This window comes from Echeneis naucrates, chromosome 15 (genome assembly GCF_900963305.1).
Source record: "Echeneis naucrates chromosome 15, fEcheNa1.1, whole genome shotgun sequence".
Taxonomy (NCBI): domain Eukaryota; kingdom Metazoa; phylum Chordata; class Actinopteri; order Carangiformes; family Echeneidae; genus Echeneis; species Echeneis naucrates.
Genome location: NC_042525.1, coordinates 5,988,663 through 6,010,685, shown reverse-complemented (window position 1 = coordinate 6,010,685; position 22,023 = coordinate 5,988,663). Strand labels below are relative to the sequence as shown.

The following is a 22,023-nucleotide window of genomic DNA, read 5'->3' as shown; positions in this document are numbered from 1 at the left end:
TTATTTCAGTTGGTGAAGAGGTACCGGTCATTTCGGTTTAATTCAGTTTTTACTCTTGATGTGCATAATATCCAGCTTTAGCAAGCTACCTCATACATCATCATCATCACTGAAGGACCTGTTGTTGTTGTTCACTATGAAACTTTGCCACTTTAATTCAAACTTTTACCCACCCAGAGACAGAAATCACATAAAGATTTTGTTTAAATAGCTTCACAGCCCTCCAGAATAGAGCCTGGCGTAAAGTCAAAGGTCAGCTCAAGGTAAGCAGCAAAAGTAATGAGGTGTATTAATTCATTCATTTCTTAATTTTATATAATAATATTAACATCCAATGTTGCAGTTATATTTTGCACAGAAGCGTTTGTGTAAAGCTGCTGCTGTGCAACAAAACTCCCTGATTACCTCTTTGGTCTTATTTCACTTTTATTTGCTTTGTCTGCTTTTAATGGATTTTTCTACAACACTGTTAAGAAAAGTGCTACTTAAAGAATGATTTCTTCTTTTTTTTTTTTTTTTCATTATAACTGTGATTAAGCCACTTTAGACAAACGCCGCTCTGTGGGACTCGGTACCATGTGACCCACCATTGAACCAAACCTTTCATGCAACTATAATAAGATTGCTTTAGTCCTCTTCCACAGGGTGTTTATATTGTTTGAAGATAAACTGGGTTATCTACTTACTGATAGCACAATATTCAAATATATATAACACTACAGTTGAATAACAATCTGGTGAAATGTGGAGGACTCACATTGGAAGCATCGCTGAGCAACAACTAGAGCTTAATGTTGAACTTCTACTAAAAATTAGTTTCCCACAGAAAATGTTCCACATTACTTCAGCAGTTTATCTCATGCAGCCTGTTATGCAGTCATACAGTTTATTAAGGCTGCAAAGGATTCTGGAGAGCAGTGCAGATGATGCAAATGCGAGCTTATATACAATACTCATTAAAACTGGAATCGCACAATTAATAAATCTATTAAATGTAAAGTGCTAGGCAAAAAGACCACGTTAATTTTGCTGATTAGGTCTAAAAAAAAAAAAAAAAAAAATTCAGTCTCAGTAAAAGAATACAAGAATCGGTTACCAGGCTACGTGTTATTAGAAGAATTTGACACCGGATATAAGCTGAGTAGTCCCTCATCACCCATGTTAGAGTTCAGTTTTCTCTCATCCCTTTTCACTGCTAAGAAGATTTTGGAAAAAGTCTTGGACCAGAAGGATAACGTCCTCTTCACAGCTTCTTTGATCATTACTGTGTCATACAGCCAGACTGCCTCTGTGATTCTGTTTCAACCCATTTCTTCTCCACTTCCACCTAAAAAAAAAAAAAAAAAAAAAAAAAGTGAGGCATTAGTTTGATGTGCACTGGGTGTTTTCTCTGCGTGCACAGAGTGGGACATTGTCCTGATAAAAGATCTTACCTGACAGTGATAGCGAGTCCAACTGGTCAAATGTTTCTGTGGCTGGATGTCGTTGGTGGTACCCAGCGACTTCACCCTGGTCTGTGACACAACTGCGCCCATTATTTCACATTCCATCGTGACAAAGGGGTACCAGTCATTTGGGATCTCCTGATCGGATCCCAGCTCTAGCTTGCAGGAAAATGAATGGGGGTGATCCACTGCTGAAAAGGAGAAAACAAAGGTCGCTTATAGTTAAGAGTGTTCGTCCACTGAGGCACCGAGGAAGCTGATGAGAACTTGAGATGTGGACTTTTAATCTGAAATGCGATACCTGTATTTTTCGCTGGCAGCCTGTCGATCCTCCACACGATGGCTGAATATACATTCTCATATTTGACGGTACCAACTGACACCTGCATGACAGGCTGTGAATCTGCATTGCTGACCGAGCCCAAGCAGGCGTTCCTGTTCATGCGGGCCTTCAGTGACCTCTGTCGCAGCAAGGCCACCGTCTGAGTCACTTTCACCCAATTGCCTGGCACTGGCACCCGGATGACTACGTTCTCGCACAGAGGGGGCCGGTCAGACCCCCCACAGGAAGAAAGGAAGTTGGCTGACATGTTAAGAAAGGCCTGGAGCTCCACGTAGGCGCCTTGAACTGTCACTACGGCTTTGATTGAGAAAGGGATCTCTGTGCAACCCAAACTTGTCGTCTTGTACCGCATCAGCTCCACCCTGCAGGCGTCAGGAGGCGAGAACTTAATCAGCCTGGACCTCTGAAACTCCATCTCATTCACACATTTGTGAAAATGGACGTCAGCAATCTCCATCCAGAGTTCATCCTCAGACCCGTAGCTGGAGTCAAATCGCAGCAGCCCGAGATTGTTGAGGGCCAGAAAACAATCCCCGAGTCCATTCAGAAAGGCCAGACAGTGAATCTGAGTGAAAGCTGTCCGCTCTATGACGCCTCCAGACTTATCAAATTGTTGCCAAATATGATCGGTGATCTGCAGCGACAACTCCTGCTCCTCGTAGTGCCTCCTCGGCTGATGGGGCACACACAGTTTGAAGATTTCCTCTTCCATGGAGACTACCAGGTCCTCCATGTCTTCATGCACTGTGGAGCCAAACTTGAGCAGCTGCTCCACCTCAGCATCATGACTCACTTCCAACTTTGGGTGAAAGCGTTTCTTTTCGGTGTAGGAAAAATGCTCCACCTTCAACGTGAGGACCTTGCGGGGCTCTCCGTAGCTTTCCAGTTTAAGCTCTGAGGGCCGACACTGAGGGAGAAGCTGGAATTCCTTGAACGGTTTCTCCAGGCCTTTCTCGTAGTACATCTGCAGCACACCTCCCGGGAGCAAGCGGAGATAGATCGGCCCCCACTGTCGAGAGGACATGCGGTTCTTTTTTTCAGGAATCCTGAGCATGACAGGCCAGCCGTCTCGCTTCTGGCTACGAAACAGACCCCGGGGGACGTACCGCGATGCACCTTCACTTAACACCTCATTTTTGCAACTTAGCTGCCTGTCCCCATCCTTTTCTGCCTCCGTTTCAGTCTGCAGGCCCTCGAGTCTTTGACAAACATATGAAAAGGAGCTCTGCAGCTGGTCACGTGAAGGCTCACTGCCATCTTTGGTCCGAATAAAGAAACGTGGTAGGGTGTTGTCACATTCTGAATCTGAAGAAGAGCTGTCCGCTTCTGCACTGTGTGTAGACTCAACCCAAAAGGGGTTATAGTGTCCTGAGTTTCCCTGAAAAGAAGGGAAAGGGCTTGGTCCATCTGAGGTCTGACTCTGGGCCTCCAGTGCAGGAGAGGGAGCGGAGGTGGTTGACGTGCTCAACAAACTCTGGAAGTAGTCGTTCTTTTCCCACGTGTGAAATGGGGATGACGCACTGCTAGGGACCCCGCTCACGGGAGTGCAAAAGGGCGTGCGACACGGTGCACAGGAATTTCCACTTGGACTTGAGTGGTTCTGTGTGGATTCCAAGGAACGACTGAAGCTCCAGGAAGTGTCTCTGATCGGAGGAAGCACTAATTTCAGACCATTGGGACGTGGAACAGATGCCTTGATAAGCCCTGGTGACTGTAGGGTCTTCTGAGGTGATGAGAGCGGCGTATTGTCATCCTCAAATGTGACCCAGTTTGAATGATTGGTGGAACACATGGTCGCAGATGGCTGACGTCCAGTCCAGAAAAACAGTTCCTCCTTTGTTGAATTTGTTGTTTCCCCACGACAAGACCTTCTCCTCTACAAGGGGGAAAAAAAAATAAATAAATAAAGTCAGAAATATATTCCAGCGGTAACACACTTTGAACAGATCAGCTCTAAATCTGAAGGCATGAAAAAGTCCAGCTATCCTGGGGGACATGAATATAACATATTTCCTTAATGTTGTCCATGAAAGCTTAATGAAAGACCGACCTTGACAACCTAGAACAAGTTAATATCTGTTAACCCCACAATGAATTCAGGGTAATTTTGTATCAAAGGTGAATTTCTGCAGCTCAGACTCAGAAAGAGTTTCTCTCAGTAACACTGCAGATCTTTTTTTCCCCTTCATTTTTGAAGAATCTGTCACACAATCATTTACATCATTTATAAAGTGCATGGTCAGAAGTGTCCTACAATTGCGTGATCACCGTTTAGCCAAAAAACCTGTAGCGAAAGACAGCTCCTGAAAATTATTATTGAATCATCATGTACTAATTATGCTGCAGTTATCTGACAGTGATTTGTTCCGTGAAGCTGAATTGAAAAGTAGTCTTGATGAGGAGTGCTCTTGATTTGATACAAAAGTAGAAAAAGAGACAATTCAAAATCTATTTAAACTTCAAAAAACATGAGTCTCAAGGACATTTATCATAAATGAAACACTTGTGTCTTTAAATTCTGACAGTTTAACACTTCTGAGGTTTGGAATGATGGCAGCCAAGGGAAAAAAAAAAAAAAAAGTACGAGGGGAAAAAGAAAAAGTGCAGGGAGATGTTGTTTGTCGTTTTTCAAAAGGAGTTTAAAGTTCAGAGGCTTTGGACATTCAGAGGTTTTGTAATGCAAATCAACGATGTAAATTGTGGAATTTTAGGCATACTGTGCTTCCAAATGAGCATAGTCTAAATATTTCATAGCAAGGCTGCTCTCGAATGTGTGTGAAAGAAGTCAGCCATGGCAGCAAAGATCCTGCCTCATTAGGCAGCATGAATTTTGGCTGTGAGAAGCAGGTATAATGTAGAACAGCAGCTGCATGGAGCTTCGGAGAATAACGAAGCTGCTTTAATGGGGTAAAACATCTCTGAAAATTTTATGTTTCATCCCGTCTGGTATTAAATCAACATGAGAGAATACTTCTTATACTTCATGGTTATGGTTAATTTTGCGGTGGTGCAACGAGGGGAACGTGCTGTTATCTTTGTACGATCTCACAGTCAAATTTTCTTCTACTCAATCACAATCTGTCCTTTGACTTGCTGGCTGCTCGACTCTCACTAACATCCAGCTCTGAGGCCACAGAGAAGCCACTCTGAAAACGCTGAAAGTTAAAAATCACTGTTAAATTCTCGAAAATCATAATTGAAAGCAGAAAGCCTCAATTATAGCCTCGCTCCTCCCTCAAAGATCACAGCCTTGACTTTGCGTGAAGGAGACATCCAGCGGCAAGTTCTTCTCAGCTATAAATAAACAGTGAAGCAGGGGCTCCTATTCAGCGGTGAATTGACGAATGTTCATTCAAACACGGGAGAACATCTTTCTAATGAGAGGATGTTTGCAGGGGAACGCACACCCTTCCACAAGTTCATCCCTCCTCTCCCGACTTACACAAGCTTTGGTTCTAAGAGACAGGCGTGGACAGGGATGAGTTCTCCACAGGGGTTACTGACAGTCTTTCAGACTTATTTCCAGCTTGTCGTCTCTCCCCAGGCTCTCTAGTAGGCAGGAGAGAAATGAGATGCTGCCAAATCTACAGAGGACAAAAGAATACATTCCTCACATTCCTCTGGGACGAGCAGCTTTGCACACAGGAAATACCAGCCTGCTATATCCATGTGAACTGACAACAAATATTATCTTAATGTCAATTTATCACATGTCAGAAATATACCAGACTTACATAAACACGGCTTCATCAGGTTATTTCAGGATCCGAAGAATCAGGATTGGCGTTATAGAAATATGTCTGAGGAATCATGATTATATAGGTTTTTACATTATTATGCTAAGTTATTGCAATCATTTTTAATTTTCTGTTACAAATGCTAAACATGTTTGTCCCTCGTTTCATTGCTGCTCTGGAACTAAGAATAAGAGGAGGCAAATCCCGTAAAGTATCTCGTGTTTATCACCACTGATTATTACTATACTTAGACAAATTAATACACTTGCTAAACCTGGGGAGTACAGCCCTCAAGGGCAAAAGCTTAAAGTCTGAAGTCTCTGAATCATAATTGTGGCCATCTTAAAATGTTGCCACATAGTGACATTTGTCTGCTTTGAAAGAGGCCAATCAGCACTTTGAGATGATAGACACGCAAAACTGCACTGTGGATTAATGTGGCATGACAGCATGAGAATTTTTTGCTAAAATGTAGGAATTGATATCAACAAACAGGAACATCAAACACGAACTGAAACTCTCTGGTCGGGATATGAGAAAACAAATGCAAACTTTGTCATCAATCTACTTAGGCCTTGACCGATTCCTGGACTGCTGTTTTTTTGGGGATCATTGACTATCGTAGCTGAAGAATAGAACGGCTGAATTTACAGAAAGACTTGACATTGGATTCCAGTTCAGCAGACAGATGCTTCCTGGTAAAGTGAGATAAGTTCCTGTTGGATGCTCTGGACATTTCCTGTATCCTGACATAGAATGAACCTGATAATTTATATACTTCTTTTTTTTTTTATATACTTCTCTGAGTAAGACACATAAAGACATTTTCCAGTTGACTTTATCTGGAGGTTACTACTGTTGTGACCACAATGACTGTGTAATCTAGTGCTGAGCTGAAAATGGGATGACCCATTTCGAATGGCGCTGCCTGAAATGGGATCTGTGCCCCCCCCTGTTTAACAAAGCAGAGAAGCCACTCCTTTTTCTTTTCTTTTTTTTTTTTGTTCACACACCTTGAACAAACTGAACAAATCAAAGTTACGTTAGATACATACTGTTAGTAAAGGGCTCGCTGGTTTTCTGTTGCAGAGATTTGTTCCAATTCAGAAAAGCAGAGACTGGAAAACGACGCATCAGCAGGAATGAATGGAGTTGAAGTGTTTCATTACAGTTTTTGAATAGTATTTAGGGATAAACTAACAGTACATTTATGTAATTCATCATAGTTTTATGACTTTTTAAATAATAACTGGCAAAAGTTGACAGATTGAAGTCCAAACTCTCAGGTGTTTTACTGCCACAGCCTCATTTACTGTCTGTAGCTTTTCTCTATTACAGTTTGGCAAACTTTCACTTGATATTACGCAAGTTTGTTGTCTCCTTTCAGTCAAACTCAATTAAAAAAAAAAAAGAAAAGAAGTTTGTATGTCTGAACAGGCAAGCACATTCAGATATTCATTAAAAGCTTTATTTCTACTGAATGTCATCTACGTTTGAATCCCTCTCTAAGTAACACAGTTTGTTGCGTTGTTTGCTCGCATTGTTGTTATTTGTTGAGACACATTCTTGCAGCGTTGGCTCACAAAAAAAAAAAACCAAAACAAACAAAACACATAATTGAGAAAACAGCAGCAGCTCGCTGTCAACCACAACAGAGCCAGGCCCAGATCCCGGGTCCAGATCCCGGGTCCTAGACCCGGACCCGGACCAGGAGGCCCGCTGCTGGGACCTCTCCCACGCCTTTGTCGTGATAAGAAGTCCGGGGTAAAGTTGTCGCTTTAGGCGGACTCACTAACACTTTGCACACTTTTCACGAAGTGCAACATGCGCCATTCAGTCAGCAGAACAAAAACACTTCTTCGTTGGTTAATAACAGGAGCTGCTCACTTCAAAAAAAAAAAAAAAAAGAAAAAGAAAAAAGGAAAAAGAGAAACAAACAAAAATAAATAAAAACACACACGTGTAGATGTACAGACAAACGCGAGTGCAACAAATAAATACTCACAGACTCCGCCGCAGCCGTCCTCTGACCCACTCATGGTTTGTGTTTGACGGACGAGCTCGCTTTTGCTCAAAATGGCAGAGAGTGAATCCTGCGAGTTTTAACAGCGCTGAGATCACCGACGGTCCGCCAACGGGACACGGCGCTGCTGCGTTCACGGCCCTGGGAAATGTCGCCTATAGCCAGACAGAAGGAGGGGGCGACTGGAGTGAACGCACAACGCACACAGCGGAGGAAAAAGGTTTAGATAATGGCTTTACAGCTATAACTACAAACTAATTAAGTATCTCATATTCAACTTTAATTCACTGTTACTGGGATCTGATTAATGCAAAGTGAATAAAGTATTTAACTAGATGTCGGAGCTTCTACTGTATTTTAAGTTTTCCAAATTATGGACGTGATTACATATTATTACTATAATAAAACATGAAGCAGACCATATGCTTCCTGTTTAGAAAGCACTAGTTTGTTTTGTTCATCGCATTGATAATATGGAATTATTTGTATGAGACTTCAGACTTTGCTGTATATAAAGACATGTATGTAGGTATATAGCATTTATTGTGACCACTCTTTTCGACCCCACAACATGCTGAGTAAACAAACAAGTGGTGGTTGTTTATACTACTTTTACTTCTTTGACCAATGAAGCACCAAGAGCACATGAAAGCATCACAAATTCAGATAAAATGACACATGTTTTTCCTTCCAAAACAAAGTGACGGCATCAAATAGTAATCTTCCAGTTCTCAGACGTCCAGTTTAATGGTGCTACCTCATTCCCAGTGGCTAGGGTGTGTTACAAGCTGTTCTTTTGGTTTTGTTTCGTTTTTTGTTGTTTTTAAACTTATAGCCAGTTTAAAATCCCAGTCTTCTCCAAATCCCAGAAATGCAGCATGGGAATTTTAAGGATGATTATTAAACAGATGTAAGTATTGCGCAAGTTCTTTATTTAGTTTCACATACTTAAATGTGCTTTTGAACAAGTTGGGGTTTTTTTTTGTGTGTGTGTTTTTTTTTTCCTCTAATCAGCTCAGGGGCACTGACAAACCTTTAATCACAAAGGTTTCTTGGCAGGTGTAGACTGGCAAACAGGAAGTTTGAATGCTCACTGCTAGGCCTTTCTTTCAGTTATCATGTCACCATTCCTTGGAGTTTTTGTTTTACTGTAAACTTCGACTGCACTCTCCCATGACTCATGAATCACTTCGCTAAAGCACCAGTTAGAGCATGTGCCAAGCCCTCTACGACATCTCCTCCCAGATCTTATAGGAGACAGAAACTGGCTGCAGATAGTCTTCCAAATTTTGTGGAAAATAAAGTTTGTAACCTCTAAATAAATGCCTTTTGTGTGTGTGTGTGTGTGTGTGTGTGTATATATATGTATATATATATTTTTTTTTTTTTATTATATAGTACAGTTTCATCATGATTTGAAGTGTGTGTATATATATTCATATTAACCCTTTTTATCCATAGATATTACATCAATTCAAAGGCTGTTGTGCCACAGCAGTGCAGGTCCACACTTACTTTGGTGATAAAAAAAGAACTCATTACAGAGTAACATCACAGACAAACTGACACCATTTTACAAGCTCCAACTTGTCCATCCTACTGCTGTTGTCTAGGTAAACACAGTTAATCAGTGCCTCAAGGACGGGAAGTGTCAGTTGTTCATTCCATGTTTTAAAGCCCTTCATTAAAGAAGATTGCAGTAAATGCATGTGTTAGAGGGGGAACAAATAATATCATATTGTATCTATAAAAAAAAATTATAATAAAAGTGTAAAACGAGACTCACATGTTGTAAAGCCTGGTGCCACAGTAACACAATGGCACGACACATTTGTTCCATTCACCTGCTCTCATCAACAAGCACAAAAAAATGCAGCTGCATCTGCTCTCATGTGTACACTAAGCAAGAAAAGTACACACACTGATCAACAGGGTTTGGTCTTCAAGTCTCAACTTCAGCGACCATTACCAGCGTCTTCTGTCACCAGCTGTTTTTCTTCCTCTGGGCCGTTTTGAGGGAAAGCTGTTTCTCCCATCCTACTTCAACAAACAGGTCAGAACAGCAGCAGAAATGATGCAGTTTCTGAAAGTGTCTTTTTAGAAAATCATGTTATGCATTAACTGGTGCTGTGACAGGGAAAAGGGAACAAAGAGAAGCTTCTTTCGAGATGTTACAGCCTCCACGCAGTTCATTTCAATCGCTACTGTCCTTCTGCGGAGGAATCTGAGGCTCGATAAGCTGTCCTGTGGTTTGGTGACAGTGGTAATGGTGGTACCAAGACACTGCTGGGAGGCTCCACAGTCCAACTCAACTCTCAGGGTGCCCTTTGTGATGCCTGATGGAGCCAGAGTGAGGGCAGCTCTAACGACCTTTGTTCTTTTTAGCATTTCCCTAAAAGAAACAAAAAACATACAGCTCAATTCCACAAAATTTGATATGAAGTCATGAAGGATTGTTGAAAGCGCCATGCTGCATTTAAGCTGAGGCAGATCAGGTTCATTTTGTTTAAAACTCTGCAAACAAGCTGAGGCTGGTTTCTGGTCTTCAAGAGAAATTCGTCACCTGTAGATCGCCAAACGTGTTCTGTCGTGCAACTTCCCAACATGCAGCCCAGTGTGGACATACGTGCAGCAACATGTATGCTTAAAGCAGGCCTCTGCACTTCTGCAGCTTCAACTTAATAACTTTCTCAGATGTTTCCAGCAGGTGCTTTTTCCCGTCTGTGGATGACCTCCTGGTTCACCTCATAACTGACAAAAACTTTACAATGTCACATTTCCCCACCAGGGCCTGAATTGATCCTTCACACTCCGGTAGGCCAGTAGATTATTATCACTGCTCTTTAGTAACGGAGGTTTAGGTTAGGTTTATTTATATGATGACAGACTGTATGTGACAGATGGAAACAAACCTGAGAGCACAAGCTTTAATTTAAAAAGGAGGGTGGTGGGGGGCACAATAGAAATCTGCTTCAAGTTTTGTACCTTGTTGCCAAGTTTAAGTGTGTCGATTTCCTCTCTCTGTTTGGTCAAAGTTTCGTTCATGCTACACAGGTGGTCACTCATCATGCTGAGCTGGTCTTCGTAGCTCCTCTTCGTCGTCGTCAGCTCATCCTTTGTGACAAAAACACACAGTTAAGAGTAATATTTGGGAGGAAAATGATCTTTGGAAAGGAAACTGCAGCTTACCTGCAAGCGTGTGATGTTCTGATTGGCCATTTTGACCTCCTCACTCAGAGTCTCCCGTGATTTCTCTGCTATGGCTAATCTCTTGGCCAAAGCTCGACACTAACAGAGGAGAAAGAAAAATAAACCACTTTGCCCTGATAGGTTTAATGCACATCTCATGGAGTCCAGAGATCTGTGTCAGAAGCTGTAATAAATATTTCTCACTGACTCAGGATCCGGTGTATTTTCTGCTGCTAAAAAATGAGGATGACTGAAATGCCAGCTATGACAATGCAACAGGAGGTTGTCCAAACATGAGTCTAGCACCAGATGTAAGTAGTACATCTACTAGTAATACTAAAACTACTGGGTGTCAGTGAAAGGCAACACTATGTTAATATTGGTGGTGGTGACTACGGTAATCATGTTTAAGGCCAATTATCAAAAAACAAAGAAATAAGGTGGACTTCTGGTTCACTTTCTCTTAAGCAAATTAAAGCAGCAGAAAAAATGCTTGTGAAATAATTATAGGAAGGAATACAAGAGGGAACTGGCAACAAGAGGCTGTTTTGTGCTAAATGCATTTGGCTGCTCAGTGCAGGTCACGAGAGTTTCCGTATCTGTTCTGAGCTGACATGTTAGAGAAGCTGTGTACTATGAAAAGGTCTTTGTTGTAAGATGCAGTTAGTGAGATAAAAATTCTACGAAGGGCTTCACCTCAGAATGAAAGTGCACAGATTTGCTGTCTGAAATCTGAAGCTGGGTGGTGAGTTCTCCTACTCTGGTCATGTAGTGAGTCTTTATCAGCTGCTCCCGAGACTCTTCGTCTCCCACCTGCAGACACAGACACAACATACGGTTAGATAAGATTTTCTTCTCCCTCTTGGAGACAGTGTAATGTCACTACTTTAAAACGACATGCTTCCAATTTAAAACCTATTTAAACTTATAATCTACCATATTTTGCGGACCTTAAGGCGCATGATAAAACATATAAAGCGAAGCACAGTATTTACTGGTATTACAAAAAGTGGCAGAGGTAAGCGTACTGTGGACTGTTCTCTGATTGCTTTATCGTTGCCAGCGATAGCAAACACCTGAAGTTAGTGTGGCATTGGAACAATGTTGCCTCCCAACATTTGATTACAATTGGATTATGGTATGGATTTGAAAATTGGGTTTACGTTAGAAACCTAACATTGGCTTGACGTCTAATTATAGTAAGGTAACACTAACTAAATGTTGGATGGTGGTTGGTTGCCAGCACTACATAATTAGTCATCTAATGTTGTCTGACGTTGCAACCCATATCCAACCAAGGACCAACGTTAATACAACGTCCCTGTGTCAGCTGGAAATGCTCCGACAATCCATCAAGCGGAGCGGTTTCTTCTCTTACCAAAGTCGCACTAAAACATTGACAGATTTTTGAGCACAGTGTACCACATAAAATTGGTTCAAGGTCAGTAAGCACAACAAGAATTCATACATAAGGCGCACTGCTGATTTTTGAGAAAATGTAAGGATTTTAAGTGCGCCTTATAGTGTGAAAAATATGGTAATTGGTTAAGATAATGACAACTCACATGTTCAATTGTAGGTGTGGTGCACAACATGCCAACCTGAAAACAACAAGACAACTTAGAGAAACATGCCTGAAGACTGAATCGTGGATCAGATTTTGTTAAATCCACTACAGGCACAGACAAGCTTGTACCACTGCCAAGACAAACTAGTCATGCAAAATAACAATAAAATCTAATATGCAACTCTTACAAAGGCTAGTGAGACAAATAGCTCAGGGTTGTGATTGTAGACTTAGCACTGACTTGCATAAACAACAGGATTCCTTTGTTCTGCCAGATCAGCACAAGTCTGAATTTTATCAAGCAAAAACTTATTAAGCAGGGAAGCTAGAAGAAAAGACCAATAACACTCCCTTTGTTGCAGCAAAGCAGGCATCGGTGCCCTGGGCTGAAATTTTCCTCAGCAAGTGTAATACAAAGACTGTACCAGGCTGGTGCACAGCGTAGTCTCTTTCACCGCAGCTTTCGGCTCTGCCTCGGCTTCCTCGTGGCTCTGCGCAAGTGTGCTGGTTGCAGCTGGTTGTGAGTTCGGACTTCCCCCTAGAGCTGCTGCGAGCTGTGCTTCCAGGTCTCCAATGCGCTGGTTCTCCTTTTCCAACCGCACCTTCCCCAGCTGGGCCTCCAGGAGCCAGTGCTCCTTCTCCTGCTCCAGCCGAGCGATCTTCTCCTGGCTCTGCTGCACCTGCAGGAGGCCAGTGGGTAGAAGAAAGTGAGCTTATGACAACAGGCCTGAGCAGAAGGTTAGGAGAAGAGAAAAGATAACAGAGTATAGGAAGAAAAGGGGAAAATCTTTATGTATATATAATTTATGGGGTAATATAAAAGATGGGACTGATTCTTCTATCCTAGGCTCTTTGTTCCAAAACCTGGAGGCTAAAATTGCAAAAGCCAAGCTTGACCTTTGCAGATTAAATTTAGTGCTTTTATGACATCATAATAAACTCAGCGCTGAAGTGACAAACTTAAAAGGTTAATATGGACCAAAGGACAAAAAAAAAAGAAAAAAAAAAGATATTTCAAAGGCAGAATAAGGACAGATCAAAGGACCAAACACAACCCTTTACATATCCCAAAAGAGCAGCTATTTCCATATCAGACTAAATTTCCAACACAAAGTTGTTTTATCATTTTAAGATGGTTTTGTGCACTTCCGTAGTTCTTTGACCAACCTGTACATACCCATCTTATTTTCTCAGCAATTATTTACGCTGTTGTGCTGTCTTCCAGTTTTCTTGCATCTTTCAGTTGGGTCTTTAATTGTAATTTGCCACAAAAAACATAAAGCCACAATAAACATAACTGCATGTGGAACCACTTGTGACTGTATCTCTTATTACACTGAGAGTTCAGGGCTGGCACACAGACTCATTCTTAGCAATTTCCCACACACTTAATTCCTGGTTGTTGGCCAGATGTAACCTCTTTAAAATTTAAATGCGAAAACATTTAATGCATCACCTCAAAAGAAAAAGGATTATAGGAGAATTGTTTTATCTGAGGGACATACCTGTTGAGTGAGTCCCTCTCTGCTCTCAGTGGAACTGGTAAGTATACGGCGGTTTGACAGAGCCTCTCTATGTGGAACTGACTGGGGCCTTGGCTGAAAAAAAAAAAAAACAAAACAAAACATAATGAGCAGTAAAATGAGGGAACAGTCATTTATTAACATTTATCAATTATTCATGGACGAAAAATGGCCGCGAGATAAAACCAGATGGAACGTATGAAATATTCACAAAGACTTCCTCATAAAAGAATGTTTTAAGAAGCGATTCAAGAGATGTTAGTGATGTTTTCCTTTGTGAGCAGAGCGAGCCGAACTGGGGGGGTTTCAATGGCAAAAGCATGGTCACCTCTTGCCACCAACTGAGATCTGACAGATTTAAACTGATACTCACCTTCTTGATAGCATGGATATAGGCAGCTGCTTTCTTTTTGTTGGCAAGCATAGTCTCTGCTTGCAAGGGGTTGAGGGTGACTGTGCTGCCTCTCGGACTGTAGCCTGAGGATGTGAAGAAGTCCAAGTTGTTGCTGAAGAAAGTGGCAATCTGCAACAAAACAGTAATATTATTTCATCCCATTCAAAGGACAGAGAACAAATCACTAATTGATGCTTACATGTCTGAGTGCTGATTGCAATTCTTTTGTTTCCCCTCTGTGTTTACAGCAGAGGTATGATTCCACTGCAAACTGCCCACAGTAATAAATGTCTGAGCAATTAAGATTCGCCTGTAGAGACGATCACTCTCACAATGCAGCTCAGCCCACTCTTTGCATGCCAGTGTGTTACTTGACGTGGCAACCCATCAGTGCATACATCTCACTTGATTCACAAAAACAGAAATTGTTTATCCCATCATTCTGACTGGGAAGCAGCTGTACAAACTGCGATTGGGACATCCTCTTTGAGCATTTAACGGCCACCCACCTGAGTCCTGACGTTCACTGTCATCATATTAGTGGCAAATTACCAACATTATCCAGTTGCGGTGAAGCCCTTACTGCTACTCACAACTAACCCTTTGTGCTTTACAAAAAGCAAACACAAACTGCTTGACACACAACACACTTTGTAAATCTGGCTGCTGCCTGCCCTCTCTTGGTTGTACCTTGCCAGTGCTACTGGTGAGTGAGCCCAGAGATCCCAGCAGACACTCAGTGGTGGTGGAGAGCTTCTGGGTGATCGTGGGGAGCTCCTTCTCCAGGCCAGCCTTCTGGTTGTAGTGCTTTGACATCTCTGAATACACAGAAAGGAAAAAGCATAGCATGGGTGGCATTTAAAGCATTTGGCTCCTTACTGAGGTTCAATGTTGGATGGGATCATTTTCACAATATTTTCACAGTGTAAAGTGTGTGTGTGTGTATGTGTGTGTGTGTGTGTATATATATATCATATTTGGCCATAAGTACAAACAGGAAAAGGTACATACTCGTTAAATAAACAGATATACACTCACCAGATGTTTTGGCTGTTTTATGTGACTCTTCTCTACCAGAGCAAAGTAAATTTATACTCTAATTTGGCAGCACAATGTGACAGATGCTACACTGATCCCCCTGGTTAGCTACGTCATAAAATCTAGGCTGTTGGTGTACTGTTGTGAAAACAGAAAATGACGGTGACTTTAATGAATGGCTAAAGCAGTTAGGTGGCTACATGAGGGACTAGTCTCACTGTGGCTTGCTGGTCACAGATTGCAAAACTGACTCACAGTGCTGCTCACCTTTAATGGCATCGTGAAGACTGTGTAGGCAGGCAGCCAGCTGGGTGAAAACAGCTGAGGTGCTGCTCAGAGGCATTGCATCCTGCTGAACACCTGAGAAAGTATTGCACAAATAAAAAAAGCATATCATAAATCACTTGATGAGCTTTTTTTTTTTAAACTTACCAAAAATTAGCAAATTGCATATTTTATAGAAGAATTATGTTCTAGAAGCATTTGTAAAATATTCATTCCAATCTTTCAATAACTGTGATAAGTGACAGTGCTTTTAGGCAAAACACTGAAATGAGAACATACTGGGTAAGGCCAAAAGGTTAATATAGTTCTGCAGCTTCTCAAACACAGAAGTTACTCTTTTCATGTCAGTCTGCAGCTCCTGGTTTTTCACAGTAAGGGCAGCAGTACAAAGACTCGCCTCACACTCTTCTTCCAAGCTGAGAGAAAAAAGAGAAGATAGCCATCAGTACATCTTACTCCACTCAATTTCTCTAGCACACGCACACACAGGACTGACCTTTTCAGCTGGTACGGAAGAATCTTCTGAAGAAAGTGTGTGTATGAACAGAAATTATCAGCAAAGCTCTTCAGCTTGACCACAGTCTCCTGCAAGTCAATAACAGGAAAAAAATATTGATTAATTATACACACATACCCAAATAGCACCTCTATGAAAACCACTCACCAACACTGTAACAGTGTCCTCTGTGATGCTTTGGTGTAACTGCAGGAAACTGTCCTCCAGGGGGCGCACATAGGCTGCGTTCTCATGCAGGTACTGAGAAAACTAGGTGAGAAGAAGAAATGGGCTTTGAGTCCACAAAAATCAAGGACCAGTCGTTACTTGGATTACTCATCTGACTTTCTTGTGTGGTCATGGTTACCTCACCTTCTGGTTAAGAGGGGAGATGGGCTCAATGGAAGAATCCCGGGGGTAGATGTGTACTCTCTGCTCTGTGTAGGAGTGGAAGTTCAACAGTGCAGCAATCAAATCCTGAATAAAGCTCAGAGCCTGACCTGCCACATCTCGAGCCTTGAGCTGAATCCACAGAGAGAATTGTCTGTATTATTACTCCAGCTCAGAGATAAAGAAGTACGAATTAATCTTTGCCATGCTGGATGCACCCAAGGCAATATCATATTGCCATATACGAATTCTTAAATGCATCAAAGTGTCATTAAATGCTTATTACGTTAAATTTAAAAAAGGATTATAAATGTGATAAAAAGTTTAAATATTGTTTTTGAGCTGGAGTTTTCAAACAAAACAATACAAATGAATACTGGAATTATTACAGAAATATAAAGCTGTAAGCTTGCAGTAACAACACACACTAACACATGGGTTTGTCTTAATTACCTGGTGCCTTCGATTGTGTGGTGGTACATTCAGGCTGTTGTAGTCACTAAATTCTGCAGGATCACAGAGAAGAGCAGTTATACCAGTGCAGATTCTCAATTACTTCAGCAAACTATATTGACTCAACAAAGACAAACTTGAAGGGTTTGGCCTCTTGCCTCATGTGCAGTATTAATAGTGTGGTGTAGCATTACATTATTTACTCCTGGGCAGAATACAGTATCAGTGACACAGACATTAGACGTCTGCTCCAAGGCAGATAGTTCTTGTTCAAGTGATACTCACTGGTGTCATTGAAGGGCACTTTCTCCTGAATCACACTGCTGCTTTGTTTAACCTGTTTGTTCAACTCTGACTGACACTGCCTCAACTGCTGCTGACTGCAGAGACAAATAGATTAGGAAATGTATGTTAATGGTAAATACATATCAAAGTAAGTTTTAATTCAGTCAAACTACAATGTGCAAATTTAAATTCAAGGTATATGGAATAAAAGTACAAATTGCTTTGCTAATGTGTAACAAAGTAAATTGTAATCCAGTTCTTCAAAAATTAGAGATGTGGATATTTTATTATTTAAGTTTTTATTCTGGTATATTGATATATTTTTGGTGTTTCCATAAATCTCATGTATTACTATGATGTAAGGTTTCGATGTAATTCCTGTAAAGGTTGTTAGTTGCATAGATGGGTTTCTCCTATATTTTGGTAGATTAAGTTATTTTGAAACTCTGGATGAAAACCAGATTTACCACTCATCTGTTCGCATTCTGCACTCTTTTGCTTCCCTCTCCAGTGTCTGAGCTTTCACCTGTCAGACAAAAAAGGAAAAAAACTGACTATAATTAACGTTAATAAATCTGACAGTCATTTAATGTTCTTCTTCCTCACCTCTAATCGTGCCTTATCGCTCTGCAGCCGCTCAATCGTTGCCATGTACTTTGTGGTGAGTCCGTCCACGACAGCCTGATGCTGCTCAGAGTCTTTCTCCAGCTCATCTAACTGTGCCCTCAGCTCAGCTTCCTGCCTCTTGTGCTGTTCATCTGCTTCGTAGAACTAATGAGTACACAGCAGAGAAGACAGCCAAAGTCCAGTGCATTAAATTTAAAGGTACACACAGAACAGTGGCAGACATACAGACGTGGACATAGTTGTTTACTTGGATATGAAGTCGCTCATTCTCTTCTATCTTTTTCTGCAGGTCCTCGTCAAAAACACTCTGGGTCTGCTGGCCATGCTGTGAGGGAGAGTCTCCTTTAGTCTGGAGGAATTGATTATAGATTAAAGTCAGTAAATCATGATCTTTTAGCTTCTCAAATGTTTGTGATGAATTATTACCATATTGAGTTTTAAAATTCTATCATCTCTCTTTAAGCAAATGATCTTGCTATTTGATACATGGTCCATTGCAAAAAAAAGAAACTAATAAAATACACAATATAACCTGTATATCCTCTACACAACTGGGTGGCCCCTGCCTTGTATTTCCCCATCATGATCACCTTCCCCTTTTTGCCCTTGGCTTCACTAGCAGCCAGCTCCTCCTGCAGCAGCTCCACCCTCTTGGCCAGTTGTTGGTTTCTGAAGCTGAGACTATCCATCTCCTGCTCCTGCTTCCTCAAACTCTGGTCCCTCTGCTTCAGCTGCTCCTGATCAGGAAGAGAAAAAGAAAAAAAAAAAAAAGTATACAAACAAGCACCTGTCAACCACAAGTGTTGTCAATGTGTTCTTATAAGCCAAAATTACTTCTTACGTTGATCACGTTTGTAGTAATCAACTTCTAATATGGGTCAAAAAGAGATAATAATTTTTACTTCTCAGTGAGCTTTGATTACTTTGCGTATAGTAAACAAACAAACAATCCACACTGTGTTTATCTTCAGTATTTTCATCTAAATGTAGTAAACTACACTGTAGGCTGTCATATCCTTAGTCACCTCTAACTTATTTGAATTTGTTTGTTGTTTTTTTCTGACCTTTCCTGCCTGTTTGCCTAACACATGTTCACTGTGTGTGTATGTTTGGCTTATTTTGCCCTTCTGCCCCAGCACTGCTCACATTTTGGATTTTTACAGAGCCTCCTTGGTAAACAAACCAACAGCTGCAGGTGTGTTAGATGTGGATAGAGAGTGGATTGTGATGTTTTCAATCTGTCCATTCAACTTAGGCTTGGAGCAGCAGAGCAAAATCGCCCAATTAGTGTTAAGCTGTACTTTTGAAATTAAAAATGAAAAATCCACACAAAAATGTGTTGCCATACTTATTTCATCACTAATAGAGGTATTTTCTTTTTACATGACGCTTTACCTTCAGGGAAGCAGAGCTGGCCTGTTCATCCACAACGGCCTTTTTCAAGACCTGATTCTGGGCACGGAGCTGTGAAAAACAGAAAAATGTCAAGACTTGAAAACACTTGAATAAAACTTCATCAAGATTGAGATTTTCAGACCATACATGCATCTTAAAATGAATGTACATTTACAAAGATTGTGTCTGCGGTATGTTTGTGTGTGGTTACTATTTTAACAATCTGTTGTATACTAAAATAGTTCAAACCCAAGGTTCTTTATTCAGCGGATTCTGGTGTTTAACACAAATGGTTTATTAACCTCGTGACAGTTACAGAGTCAGCACTTTCTGAGCAGGATATGGTTCTTGGCTAACAGAGAGTTCAGCGCGAACCGAGAAGCAGCACATACTGTCAGCTGACACAGAAACAAAGGGCACATACTTCTCAGATGAGAAACAGCATTTACTCTCACTGATAAATCACCACTATACTTTGGCAATGTGAAAAATAGCAACAGTTAAATGCTGACTGAATAAAAAATATCCTTTAGGAGGTGAGTGACACACCGTCTATATTAACGGCTTGGTAGATTCATTACACTTTACTGTTGGATTTTCAACAAATGATTGTAAAGCAAACCCATCTTTGTTATGGACAAACTGGAGAGTCATATGTCACTTTAGTAATTCAGCAGCTGGACAATAAATCCTTCCTTCAAGCTAAAACATTGCAGATAAAGTGTCTTGAACTTACAGTCATTACAGTCAGAGCCTGTAGTTTTGTGTGCTGACAGACTTGCGCTTCATTCATTTTAAATGCATTTCCCGATTTTTATCAACTAATAGCATTGAAAGGAGCAATAACTAAAGCCTTCCCTTGTAAGGGAAACTAATGCACAAGCACCGACTCCACAACTTCAATAAAAAGACAATATCACCATTTATTTGTTAGTTATGGTTGGATTTACTTCAGAAACTGAGTGTATCTGAAAAACATCGACCTGATTTTTCATGAGCATGAATCAGTAAAAGGTAGCTAATGCTAACCATTAGCTAATATTTGAATGTGTGTGCGGATAACTAACTTCAACAAACTGACACTAAACGAGCCGACATGTCTGGGTGTTTCACCTTGGAGTACTCCTGTGCCAGTTTGCTGTATTTTGTTTGCAGGTCCGTTACGTTGGCCATGGTCGGTAGAAATGTTATCCCGCCGCCGACCGCTGCTGCTGCTAAATAAACGTTATCCTAGCTTAGCCCCGGTTAGCTTCACGGACACCCGGTTGGCTCTCCCGGACAGAGCCCCCTCCCTCCCCGCTGCTTCAGGTGTTGACGGTGGGACGCGGCTAGCTGCGACTAGCTCAGGTGGGCTAGCTCACTGCTATTAACCGCTTTACGGAGGCTTGTTCCGTTACTTGGCACAACCGAGCTCATGGTGAGAAGAGGAGACGGCCGTGGGCCCCGGAGGAAGAAGCGGTGGTGGATCGTCTGATTTAAGATGACTTCTGAAGCAGGATGTGAGCTGACAGCGGCTCGTTTGCTACGTTAGCAGCGCTAGCTATGACAGAGCTCGGCTAGCTTGCTAGCCGAGAGCTAAATAGCTATGTAGCAAAACAAAACCCCGACACCGAGAGACATGTGTATCCCCGGTCAGGGTGCGTGACAGCGGCTGTGTGAACTCGCTGCCTCCGCAAGTTGCATCCGAGAGCCGGCACAGCCCCCGAAAGAGCTTCAGTGGTCCATTAATGCGAAGAAACACTTTCTTTTTCTAAAGCCGAAAGTCCTCCCCCTCTGATGAGATCAAACCACAGACCGAAGCGCAGAGGTCAGAGTTCATTCAAGGGACGCTGGTGACTCAGGGCGCCGTCTAGTGTCCGGAAGTCAGAGATAAACAGAACAAAATGTGACGCTTAACACAGCTGAAACTGCCCAAATAGTTACCAATCAAAAGGAATATATATTAAAAAAAGACATGATTATCAGTGTGCAGCAAGGCTACTGCTGCAAATGATAACAACAATAATAATAAACAGCAGTGGTCTGAATGCAAAGCTGCCATTGTACTTGAGTATTTGAACACTATGTCATTCCTACTCTTCGGAAAGTCAGACACTTGATACACAGATAGAGGTGAGGATCCAACAAGGCATATTTTTAAATATAAAATGTAATACTGTACCCGTGGTGTAATTTATTATATCTGTTTATACACTTATGCAACTTCACAGCCAACTATAAGGAGGTCTGGATGTTGTGTTTAATATAAAGTCATAAAATGGAAATATTGCTGTTATTATAACATTCTTTCCTCTGTTTTTAGCTTCCTATTGAGAGCCTTAATCATGTTCGCAATTAAGAAATGTGATGTCACTGATAAATTATTGACTGCTGAGTTTGAGGATTGCATTAACAAAAACCAGGTCAGAAAATAACAAGTGGGATGCAGCACAGTGAAGGATAGTGTCTGCAAGCACATTAAAACGCACATGACCTGGTTTAGACTAGAAGTGAAAAGCCATGTTGCTAATGCAGCCATCATTGCTCAAATCCTACATGATTAATTTCAACTAATCCATAATAATCTCTTTGTACTTTCACCATAGTATTGCTGTCTCTTTAAAGAAATCATAACTGTGAGGTTCTTAGTCTACCAGCTGTTAATTTTGCAACATGTTCACTGCTCGCAGAAGGGTTGAATGAAAGGGAGACATTTCCTCCGCTGCTGTCTCACTATTCCTGATCTTAAATGCATACACGCAAAACACAAACTCTCTCACACGCACACTACAGCCAGTGGCTCCAGTATTGTCTGGTTGCCTGGCAACTGTCGGCGTGGCGTGGTTGCTAGGGC

The 22,023-nt window shown here is 41.4% G+C and overlaps 2 protein-coding genes across 7 annotated transcripts; both read right to left on the bottom strand.

Moving 5' to 3' along the window:
* Nucleotides 1-443: 443 nt before the first annotated feature.
* ston1 (stonin 1) lies at nt 444-7,658 on the bottom strand. 2 transcript variants are annotated; one of them, XM_029521911.1, is made up of 4 exons: nt 7,531-7,658; nt 1,747-3,664; nt 1,434-1,636; nt 444-1,327 (listed from the first exon to the last, which is right to left on the bottom strand). In XM_029521911.1, exons 2-4 carry the CDS (start codon nt 3,578-3,580, stop codon nt 1,262-1,264), a joined length of 2,103 nt encoding a protein of 700 aa, XP_029377771.1. In that variant the 5' UTR covers nt 3,581-3,664; nt 7,531-7,658; the 3' UTR covers nt 444-1,261. The 2 variants fall into 2 exon arrangements, with proteins under 2 accessions (XP_029377771.1, XP_029377772.1); XM_029521912.1 differs by having other exon boundaries at nt 1,434-1,633.
* Nucleotides 7,659-8,471: 813 nt separating this feature from the next.
* ppp1r21 (protein phosphatase 1, regulatory subunit 21) lies at nt 8,472-20,972 on the bottom strand. Of its 5 annotated transcripts, none has more exons than XM_029521595.1 (22): nt 20,304-20,972; nt 19,191-19,259; nt 18,386-18,532; nt 18,043-18,144; nt 17,775-17,939; nt 17,636-17,694; nt 17,169-17,263; nt 16,884-16,936; nt 16,413-16,562; nt 16,209-16,310; nt 16,041-16,129; nt 15,824-15,960; nt 15,527-15,619; nt 14,912-15,039; nt 14,201-14,350; nt 13,810-13,902; nt 12,730-12,984; nt 12,299-12,338; nt 11,434-11,543; nt 10,738-10,836; nt 10,534-10,662; nt 8,472-9,940 (listed from the first exon to the last, which is right to left on the bottom strand). In XM_029521595.1, exons 1-22 carry the CDS (start codon nt 20,361-20,363, stop codon nt 9,911-9,913), a joined length of 2,355 nt encoding a protein of 784 aa, XP_029377455.1. In that variant the 5' UTR covers nt 20,364-20,972; the 3' UTR covers nt 8,472-9,910. The 5 variants fall into 5 exon arrangements, with proteins under 5 accessions (XP_029377455.1, XP_029377454.1, XP_029377456.1 ...); XM_029521594.1 differs by having other exon boundaries at nt 11,434-11,550; nt 12,303-12,338; XM_029521596.1 differs by having other exon boundaries at nt 11,434-11,550; nt 12,303-12,338; nt 18,043-18,120.
* Nucleotides 20,973-22,023: the final 1,051 nt, after the last annotated feature.